The 11,631-nt window shown below is 43.3% G+C and overlaps 1 protein-coding gene across 19 annotated transcripts in view; it reads right to left on the reverse strand.

Moving 5' to 3' along the window:
- KIDINS220 (kinase D interacting substrate 220) overlaps nt 1-10,771 on the reverse strand; it is a 104,117-nt gene extending 93,346 nt beyond the window's left edge. For 8 of the 19 annotated variants that reach the window (XM_038560706.1, XM_038560707.1, XM_038560705.1 and 5 more), the window contains exons 1-2: nt 10,592-10,769; nt 3,323-3,466 (exon numbers count right to left, since the gene is read on the reverse strand). In XM_038560706.1, coding sequence (XP_038416634.1) covers nt 3,323-3,430 — 108 coding nt within the window. In that variant the 5' untranslated portion in view covers nt 3,431-3,466; nt 10,592-10,769. Of the gene's footprint in view, nt 1-1,414; nt 1,523-3,322; nt 3,467-10,591 lie in introns of those variants that run through there. The other 11 variants (XM_038560720.1, XM_038560719.1, XM_038560723.1 and 8 more) reach the window with 4 other exon arrangements.
- Between the last annotated feature and the right edge of the window lie 860 nt (nt 10,772-11,631).

Genomic DNA, 11,631 nt, shown 5'->3' on the forward strand with positions numbered 1-11,631 from the left:
ACAGGCAGAGGGAGAAGCAGGCTCTGAGCAGGGAGCCTGATGCAGGACTCAATCCCAGGACCCTGGGATCACGACCTGAGCCAAAGGCAGACACTCAACCACTGAGACACCCAGGCATCCCAAAACTAAAATATTTTTAAATTCTCCTTTGAAATTTCCCTCAGAGCCTATTTCTAAGCATATAAACAAATCCATCCCTCGAATTTGGAGTCCCACTTTATTTTCTTGGGAAAATGGTGTCCTACCTCAGCACTACAATCTTGTACCAAGAAGAGCTGAGAGTAATTTTCTGTTCTTTCTAAAACAAAAGTCCTTCACTATCCTACCAAGGGCAAAAATCTGCCATCATTGAGAACATTCACAGGCCAAGAGCTATCTAGTTTATAAATAAAGCTCAGAGGAAAGAATGCAGGAAATTAGCATTACTGAGGGTAGCTAACTGTATGCTAAATACAGTACAACAATTTTCCCCACATTATTTTATTTTATTGATGTAATCTTTAAGAGAACTTTTCAAAACTGATAACCAAAACACATTAATATAAAGTAAAATAATTTTAAAGGGAGGAAAAAAGAGAAGAAAATCCATACAACTTTACAGAATTCTATAAAATTTAAATTTTATCAGAAGCCATAGAAGCAAAATACCCCAAAAAAGCCTGGAGAAAGCTACTTTCTCTCCAACTCTAACACTGAGCCATAATTAACAATCCAGGTTGCTTCAAATCGTTATTTTAAAACTCTAATTTCAATTGATGCAACCCTAAACTAGATAAAAATACCATTAATGTCAGGAATGCCTGGGTAGCTCATTCAGCTAAGCAGGTGACTCTTGATTTCACCTCAGATCATGATCTCAAGAGTTGTGAGATCAACCCCTGGCCTTGGGCTCCAAGCTCAGTGCAGTCTGCTTGAGAGTCTCCCTCTCCCTCTGCATGTACCTCCCCCTGCTTGTACACTCTTTAAATAAATAAATTAAAAATAAAAAAATAATAAATAACATTAATACCAGTTAAATGCTACCACATGCACGATTTAGTGAAGCTCTCTATACCAAATATGCTTCATTCTTTATGGGAAAGATTAATAATTTTGTGCTTACTGATAAGCTATATTTCTCCTTCCAAGTGAAACTATTTCCTTGGTATTCTTATAGAAAATGTCTATGAAGTAATATTTAATCTTTTTAAACTATCATCCTTTTGTTATTTCAAATATGCTAATAAATGCTAATAAAATGACCACTTTTTAAAGTAACTATAACAATGAACAATCTCCAATTATAAATTCTCTCTTACCTATTGAGAACAATTATTGACAACTTGCATAATCAGAGAAGAGTTACCTAATCAAAATATATTATATTCAATACAGAAACACTGAAAATATGTGCATATCATTAGATTGAACTTACTCTGAAAACTCAAAGAATGGCAACAGAGCATAAACAGGTTATACTTTGAAATAAAACAGAGCAGCATTCAAATTTGGGTTCTACCAGGTAGTAACTTGGATAGGAAACTGGCCATTTAACTGTAAATCAAGATAAATAACAGTATTACTCTTTATAGAGTTGCTATGCAATTTAAATGAGCTGATTCAATTAAAAACATTAACTATCATAAGATTATAGCAGCAACAATTTCTGTATACAATAACAAAATTTTTATGTTAAGATTTCCTTGTGACAGTTACTAACATTTAAAGAAATTAGGTACCCTATGTCAAAAATAATTATCATAAAATAACTGCTGATTCCACAACTTTAAACATTTATAATATTTGCATATTCATGTTCATAGCAGCACTATTCACAATAGACAAGAGGAAGAAAAAATACCCAAATGTCCATCAATAGATAAATGCATAAACAAAATACAATGGAATGGTATTCAACTCTATTAAAAGGAAAGAAATCTTGTCATATGCTACATTATTGAACCTTAAGAATATTATGCTAAGTGAAATCAGCCATTATAAAAAGACAAATACTGTTTGATCCCACTTATATGAGGTATCAAGAGCAGTCAAATTTAAAAAAAAAAAAAAAAAAGAGCAGTCAAATTCATAGAAACAGAAAGTATAAGAGTAGTTACCAGGGGCTGGGGAGAAAAGAAATAGGGAGTTGCTGTTTAACCAACATGGAGTTTTTGACTTGAAAAAGATCTGGAGATATTTCAGAACATTATAAATTAGTTACATGACTGAACACAAATGAATTATACACTTAAAAATGGTTAAGATGATAAATTTTGTTTTTTCCCCCTACAATAAAAAAACTGAAACTTCTTTACATGTCTACACACACAGATACATATATGTTCACACATACATACATATATATGTATCACTCCTCATTCACTGGCAAAAAAAAACTACATTGAAAATACAGCTTTAAGAAGCTTTTTCCTTTTTTTCTTAAATCTTTTTTAAATTTATTTTTAAGTAATCTCTACATCCAATGTGGGACTTAAACTCATCATCATGAGATCAATCGTCACATGCTCTTCCAGCTGAGCTGGTCTGGTGCCCCGAAAGTTTTATTTTTCTTAAATTCCATAAAATACATACAAACTTTGACACTTAGAAAATTCATACAAAAAGTTTTTTAGCCCCTAAAATGCTGCAGAATGGTGCTTCATGATTAGATAAGATCAACGTCTATTTACTTATATTGTTGAATAGAAATATCTAATAGAAGTTAATGAAAATGGTAAATATATATTTCCCTATCTTATTAAACAAAACACATAACCTATTTAACTATCCTTTAAAGATGTAGGCTCTTTAAAATCCCTAAGTGCATGAAATGAATAACTTAGAGAACCAAGGTACCATTAAAGAAAATATTTTTAAAATTTTGTCTAATCTATTTCTAGGAAGAGTGGGTCTAGAAACTCTCTAAAACTTCCTAGAAATACTTCAGACTTTAGTAATCAAACTTCCCAAATATTGGTTATTCCACCAAAAAAAAAAAAAAATCAATCATAAATCTAAACTCCACATTCAATCAAATATATGAGTTCAAATGTATTCCAAAAGTACAGAATTTGAAGTACTTTGAACAACTTTACCAGAGCTAAGAACTTTGTATTTCATATTCACTTGTATCCTTGTACACAGAAGTCACTAGTTAACAAATATTCATGAAAAGAATTTAATTTTAGAAACTCGGTCTTAGGGGTGCCAGTCTGGCTCATTCAGTAGAGCACCTGACTCTTGATCCCGGGGTCCTGAGTTCAAGCCCCATATTGGGTGTGGGAAAAAAAAAAAGAAAACGAAAGAAAGAAAAGAAAAAGAAAGAAAGGAAACTTGGTCTTACCTCATTTCTCTCATCTACATCTTTGCATTTTTCAAGAAGAGCTTTCAGGGCAGGAATGTTTTCTTCTTCTACATAATTTATTACACTCTGTGATATCAGAACTGACATTTTCACAAAAAGCTGTAGTTATCCTTAATCCAATACCTGTTAAAAGTAGATTAGATAAAATACACATAATTTGTGATTAGGAAAAAACTAATTTGCTACTATCTTATCATTTTTAACCTTACACTTGTACAAGGCCCTACAGCTCAGCTGTCAAAATGCCCACCCCTCCCTTCCCAAGTCTCACACACATCTCAATCTTAACTCATCCAAATCCTAAACTCCAAATGCATCCCTCAATCCATCCTCCTCATCACCACCCCTTAATAGAAGAAAGTGCTCCACGGCTCCTCCATCTCTGTAAATGGCTGTTCCAGCTCCATCCTTCCAATGGAACTACCCGACTTATCTCATTCTCTACACTCTACACTCATTTTATTAGGAAATCCTAGTAGATTGGCTTTACCTAGAAAACATATTTTAAATCTAACTACTGCTCACCATCTCCAACACAATCACTGTGGTCCAAGCCACTATGACTTCTCATCTAGATCCCAACTGCTCTTCCTACTTCCATTTGCCTTCTCTACAGTCCATCCTCCACAAGGCAACCACAGTGATATTCTGAAAACCTAAGTCTGACCAGAGCTTCTTAAACCACAACATGCATCAGAATCACCTAGAGAGCTTGCAAAACCCAGATGCCTAGGCCTTACCCTCAGAGATTCTGATTTGGTAGGTGTGCGTGCAGCCCAAGTCTGCATTTTTAACAAGCTCCCAGGAGATGCTGCTTCATCTGCTGACTGAAGAACCCCACCTGGAGTGGTCCTGAGTCAGATTCCATCTTTCCCTGCTCAAAGCCCTCCACTGGCTTCTCACAGAACCCAAATCACATGTGTTACCTTGCTCTCAATGACTCTACGTGACCTTATCTCCTACCACTCCCCTTTACCCATTTCATGGCTTGAACACGCCAAAAACTGTGCCACCTCAGGGATTCTGTCTCCCTAAATCTCTTCCACCAGAAATGCACGTCTCCCTCCCTCACTTCCTTTGCTCACCTGATTAGGAAAGTCTAACCTGACCCTGTGATATAAAATAGTTAACAACCTCACACATCCTCCACAGTGGTCCCCACACTCCCACCACCTCCTTGCCCTGCTTTATGTTCTCCATGGTACTTACCGCCATTGAAAATATATCATATTATGTGTTTACTGTTCATCTACCATTACTAGAATGCAAATTCGAAAAAAGTAGGCATGTTGTTTGACCCAACTGGACATTCAAATGCAAATAAACAAATATCAATGCATACTTTGCGCAAAATACATATACTAAAATTGACCTAAATATCTAAAAGCACAATAATTCTGGAAGATAACACAGACTATTTTGGATTAAGCAAAGACTCTTTAACACTAAAAGCATCATCCTCAAAAAAAGAAAAATGATAAATCAGAGTTGACCAATGTTAAAAATTTTTGCTCTAAGAGAATAAAATTACTTGGTACTGGTGACATCTTTTATCCTTCCATTTTCCCCCTTTTTGAGCACTGTCAACTCATATCCCATGTTTGTCCCCTCATTATAATTTATAGCATATGACTTATTTCTCAAGTTTCACAGGTTCACAATGGATAGGAATTATGCCTCAAGATGGACTCTACCCAGAGCCTCACTCATACCTGATTTAGATGATGAGATTTAGAAGTTGAGAGCTGACAAGATTCAAATGAGACTGAGTTAATGCTATAATGAGCGGAGCCTTGGGATAGGGTTTTGCATGGGCGTAGAAGTCTACCCTCTGGGGACCAAAAGACAGACATCCTGAAAAAGGAAAACTATATGGACATAAAACAGATCAGAAATTGTCAGAGTCTAAGGGAAGAGAATGAGAGGACTACATTGGGGTGCAAGAGAATTTACGGGGGTTCTTCAACTCTTCCCTATCCTGCTTGTAGTGGTAGTATGATTATATGCATTTGTCAAAATTCAAAACTGGACAGTAAAAAGGGCAAATAATACTGATGTAGAGTGTAACTCAGTAATACGTCATTTTACAAAAATCCTCCAAAAAAGTTATGTTACTTGTTCCACTAACTTCACTGCTAGATATCAATTCTAAAAACACAGGAAATATGGACAAAGTACAACACAATTTTATTCATGAGAACAAGAAACTTAGAGATGGGAAATTACATAAATTATGATAAATTCACACAATGGAATAAACAGTCATCAAAAACTATGTGATATATTAGATGGTAGAAAAAATTAAAATCAAACTATATACACAGCATCTCAACTATTATAAATATATACATTTTTAAATACTGAAATGAAACAGATCAAATGGTAATGGCATTAATATAATATTTTTCTTTAGAAACATTATTTCCTAATTTTCCAGAATGCGACACTTTTTTTCCTAAAGTATAACTGACAGAGAATATCCAATTAGTTTCAAGTACACCTCTTGATCCCCCTAAGTCTAGTTGCCATTTGTCACCAAAGTTATTATAATATTACTGACTGTACTCCCTATGCTGTATATCACATCCCAAGAATACTTGGGATACTTCTATTATTGCAAACCAGTAAGAGATTTCTATTAGCAGTTGTCACCAATTTTCAATGCCTTCATTTGTTCTCTTATCTTATAGGATCAAGTTTAATACCTCAGTAAAGCATCCAGGATCCGGCTCTAACTACCATTCTCTTTTTATACCAGTGCCACTTCCTCCCACAGCCCAATCAAACTGAAGCGCTCAAAGATGCCCCTACCTGGGCAGCTCCGCACACCTACCTTTGTTCAATTTACTCCCTCCATTTTGAACACCATCCTCATGTCCACTGTATCAAAGCATCAACCACTCTTTCCAGAGTACAACCATTACTGCTTTCTGTCTAACGTACTTGTAACTTCTAACATCTGCAAACCCCACCCTCAGTGCTCTAGTTTAGGGCCTTCATCATCTATATTAATCAAGACTCCTCAGGGTACAAGAGACAAATTTAAACTCGCTTAAGCAAAATTGGAAATTCATTTTAAGGATACTGATTTATTTCGCAAAACCACACTGTGGGAAAGGTGGGTGCCACTGGACTTCAAATGCCAGTAGAATCCTCATTCTCTGTTGGCTTAATCTATTTTCATTATAGACCAACTTCTACACAAATAAGAATATGGCAGCCAACAGCTATCTAAGTCCCAAATCAGATAGTTTCTCAAAAAAGAAAAAGAGAAAAGAGGAGTGCCTGGGTGGCACAGTCAGTTAAATATCTGCCTTCAGCTCAGGTCATGATCCCAGGGTCCTGGGCTTCAGCCCCATGTCCCTGAGCAGGGAGACTGCTTCTCCCTCTCCATCTGCCTGCCATTCCCTCTGCTTGTGTTCCCCCTCTGAAAAAATTAAAAAGAGAGAGAGAGAGAGCGCGCACACTATTCTTGTTCCCAGATCCAAAAGTCCCAGGTTGGGTCAAGTGGCAACCAGAACCAATTAACTATAGTCACAAGGTTAGGAGGGGATTATAAGGTCATATAGTAATGGCACGGTTTCCAGAAAAAAGGAAACTGCTGTAATCTAGGCACCTGTTCTAAGAATTTCTACTGTACCATCTTTCATCTGGATCAATGGGATAGTCCCCCAACTTTTTATCTCCTCTCTCCAGTCTTCTCCCACCCTCAATCAAGCTGACACATTGAAAAGGGATCTAAAACACACTTCTTTTAGAATCCTTCTGTTAAGTTCCCCATAAATTCATTCTGGGAGAACAAAAGATGATAGCTTCATTACTCACTAGTTATTCAAGGAACTGAAGTCCTCAGAGCCTTTGAAAGCCACTGTAGAGATTCAATTCTATAATTCCTATGAAAAGCTTTGCTCTACGCAGAGCAATCTGGCCCCATCTTACCAGTCCAGCCTCACCCATTCTTGACCCAAAGCTGCTTCCCTACTCACATCCACTCTTCCAGGTCTAGGCAGACTAATCTGTTTGCAACCGTTGGCTGCCCCACACTTTCTTTTTTCCAGGCCTCTGCACTTATTACCCTCTCAGATTAGAAAGCCCATCCTTCACGGACATGCCTGGATAGTTTCTACTCATCCTTGTGGACATGGCTCTAACATTATCTTCTGGAAGCCTCCACTGACTGGCTTACTTTCTAAGCTGGGTCAGTGCTCTGATTCTTAGACTCCACACCCTGTGGATATACCTAAACTCTGACAGCTCATATACCATTTTACTCATCGTTGCCGACAACTCTAAACTTCAAGTCCTTGAGGCAAGACCCACCTTATATCTGGCACAATGCCTATAAAATTGAGCCTAAGAAAGAGAAAAACAGCCCCTGATGTTCAGGAACTGGCCTGGCATGCACAGTTAGACCTTGGTATTCTCATGTGAAGATAAAAAAGCCAAAGGACTATGTGGTGTATGCCCAAGAAACAATGTATAGCATGGATGGGACGTTTAAGTAAAAAGTGCTAAGATTGGAAAGAGGGTGGCTGGTTAGATCTGTAACTTCTTCAAGGACAAGGGCTGTCTCTCCTTTGTTCTTTTATCCCCAGAACCTACCACAGGAATAGACCAAGTAGAAACATTATAGGTAACTGTCAAATCGAAATAACTGCATAGGTGTACTAAACGCGCCTCGTCTATAGGCCTTTGCCTGCCCACAGGCTCTGCTACCCTGTGTTCTACATCAGCCATTACCAGGGATGGGCACATGATCTAGGACATGTGAATGTTCAAAAACATAAGCCAGGCTAATGAGATTCCTCTTTTTAGAACTGGGAATTAGAAACCCAAGACTCAGTCATTATGAGCCATGTGCCAACTGATACAGTTTTGAGACAGCTAGTCAGCAGAGAGAACCTAACAGATATGAATAGAGAAAAAGATTCCTCATAACCCAAGAAAACAAATGTGGCCCCTGAGAGAGAGAGAGAGAGAGAGAGAGAGAGAGGTGAAGTGGCCTTGGATTCTGATTTCTTGCTGATTCTCATTAAGTCCTATAAATTTCCTTTTCCTTGAGGTAAAAGAGTAAGTATCTGTTCTTGCCTTTTAAACAGCACCAATACAGTAACAGATAAACCTGAGAAACTGAGTTTTTGAGCAAAAGCAGGAAGAGGGAGATGGCACACTGGCATGATCCTAGGAAAGTTCATTTCCCAGCAGGGTATGTGGCCCAGACCAGAAAATCACAAAGAATTAGAACTCTGGACACCAGTCAGGAAACCACCAAAACAACCCACAGGAAGGGGATGGGTGGTGGGAATAAAGAAAAATGGCAGATATGAGCTTAAACAATATAAAATCCCTGATATTTGACCTTTTAACCTACCAAAATATCCAGCAGAGAGATTCTGGATGTAAAAATCAAAGAAACTATGTGACTGGAGATTAAAAAGTCAAGGACAACTAGATGTCAAGCACAGGTGACTGGAGGAGGGCATACCCATTAACAAAAAGGGGAAGTCAGGATTTTTCTCTTCAGGCCCCCTCCTTCCCCACCACTCCTGACACGGATGCTTTGGCCAGGCGGAAGCTGAGGTGCTCCAAAAAAGCTAGGTTGGTTAATCCACGCAGTAGCCGTAAAAACAGATCTGGAAATCATTCACACAAAGAATGCAGAACAAGGATTCTCAAACTTGTGTGCACCAGAGCTACTTGGGAAGTTTGCCAAAAACAAATATTCCTTGGCTTCTCCACCAAAAAATCCCATCCGGTAGATCTGCGGTGGGCCCAGAATTGACATTTTAACAAGCACCCCAAAATGATTCTGATGAGAGTGTCCTTGTGACTAATGCAGAGAACAAAGAACACAACCTGGCCGCCCCATTTCTCCCCCTGGCTCTCCATCAGCTCCCGAAGGGGTATTAACCATTTTTAGACGTTCGGTCCTCAGTGTTGCCAGAGTGTGGGCAATGACAAAACATCAGAATCGCCCCCCCGTGGACTCGGAAGGGGTGATTCCAGAGCCACACCCCAGGCCAGCTGAATGGGAATTTCTGAGGGTAAGGCTAGGAAACCTACATTTTTAGCCAGCGCCCCTAGCGGCTGGCAGAGACGGTTCCATAAACAGTTGCAAATAAGAAAACGTTCTTCATTGGTTTAAACCTTTCTCCATGTTAAAACAACTTGAAAGAAAAATAATCCATATTGCTGGCTGACAAAGAAATCGTTTCCCTATAAATAAACTGTGGAAGCATCGTCATCAACGGCTTGGGGATGTCTTGCCAAGCACTTCAAGGCCTGCACAGGACAATGGAGCAATGAAGCCCGATAAGAAAGCAAAGGAGGAAAACCGACCACCTCCCCGCTGGACGCCCAGGGAAAGGCACCTGGGACACCTGCCTTAACGGTACCAGCCGAGGCGGGTCCCGACGCGGAGCGTGTGCCAGCGGCTGCCGCGCAACCCAAAACAAATGGTTTCACTGAGGCCCGGCCCCTCCCCCAGCCCAGCCCCTCTCCGCCCGCCGACTCACCGACCGCCGCGGACAGCACGCCCGAGGCCTCTCGGGAAACGCCAGACCTCCAGGGCCCCAGCGCCCAGCGGCAGGCCCCGCGCCCGCCCTCGCCCTCGCCCTCGCCCTCGCCCTCTCCGCGCCCCGACCGGCCCTGCCTCGCCGGGCCCCTCCCGCTCAGGCCGCGGGCGCGCACACCCGGGCTCCCCTCACCCCTCCTCACCCTGCCGCGGGCGCGCACACCCGGGCTCCCCTCTCCTCACCTGGCCGCGGCCCTGCCTCACTCGCCCCAGCCCCTCCCCCTTCCCCCCCGGCCGCGGGCGCGCACACCCCGCCTCCCCCTCCTCACCCACCCTCTCCTCACCAGGCCGCGGGCGCGCACATCCCGCCTCCCCCCTCCTCACCCTCCCCTTCCTCACCAGGCCGCGAGCCCCCACACCCCCCTCCTCACCTGGCCGCGGCCCTGCCTCACCCGCCCCAGCCCCTCCCCCCGGCCGCGGGCGCGCACACCCCGCCTCCCCCTCCTCACCCACCCCCTCCTCACCCGGCCGCGGCCCTGCCTCACAGGCCCCAGCCCCTCCCCCTCCTCCCCCGGCCCTGGGCCCCCACACCCCGCCTCGCCCCCTCCCCACCTGGCCCCGGGCCCCCCACTCTCGGCCTCGCCCACCCAGATTCGTGGCCTCGCCCCCTCCCCGCTGTGCTTCGCCCCCACTTCCTCTCCCCGTCACCCGGCGAAGCCGACCGTCGCACTGACCGTCTCACAACCCGGCCTGGGGACCGCGCCCACGGCGTGAACAGAAAGGGTTTCCTTTGCCGCAGGTGCTGTCAGAAAACGGGAAAGGGAGAGACGGCGGCTTCCAGCGCTTCGCCGTCCCCAAACCCGGCAGCCATCTTCCTCCCTCTCCGCGCACTGACAGGTCACGTGGGCGCGGGGCGGGGCGGGCGGCAGTGGCCACGCCCCCGGAGCGCGAGGGGCGGGGCTGGATGCGGTGGCCACGCCCCCTGAGGGCGGGGAGCCGGACGGGGGCGGGCGGCAGTGGCCACGCCCCCGGAGGCGGGGGGGCTGGCGGCGGTGGCCACGCCCCCTGAGGGCGGGGGGGCGGGGCGGGCGGCAGTGGCCACGCCCCCGAAGAGCGGAGGCAGGAGGGCGCGGTGCGGTGGGCACCGCGTGGGGCCAGCAACTCGCAGGACTCAGTGGCCTCTGACCTACAAATGGGTGTATTTTTGACAAGGGCAATATTTTCTTCCTTGTCAGTGTCACTCCTTTAATTACAGTTAATTTATGATCCCTAGTCACCGTTGCAATCAAAATTTGGGGAGAGAGGGGATCCCTGGGTGGCTCAGAGGTTTAGCGCCGCCTTTGGCCCAGGGCGTGATCCTGGAGACCCAGGATCCGGTCCCACGTTGGTCTCTTCACTACTCTCCTCCTATCCTGCCCCCATCCCCAGGCTGGCAAGTATTTGCAGTTCCTGGAACATTGGGCCATACTGTCTCTCCTCTCCATTCTTTGCACAGTATTGTTTCCTCCCCTGGACATTCTTCCCTCCCTCTTGTCCAGCTGATTCCCAAGGATGCAACTGAAGTGGTCCCCAATTTGGTGTAGCTTCTTGGATGTCCTCAAGCAGAGTTGTATAGTCCATCTTCTGTATCCACCGTCTTACTCCCTAATGCCTAGTAGGTACTCAGAGATCTTGTGTTAAGCATATTTTCCTGTTTACCTGTCTTCCCCCCCACGATGAGGTTCACCCTATCCTTATTCCACATCAACTCCCTTAATCTGTTTGGAACAGTGTG

The sequence above is a fragment of the Canis lupus genome, chromosome 17 (assembly GCF_011100685.1).
Source record: "Canis lupus familiaris isolate Mischka breed German Shepherd chromosome 17, alternate assembly UU_Cfam_GSD_1.0, whole genome shotgun sequence".
Lineage (NCBI taxonomy): Eukaryota > Metazoa > Chordata > Mammalia > Carnivora > Canidae > Canis > Canis lupus.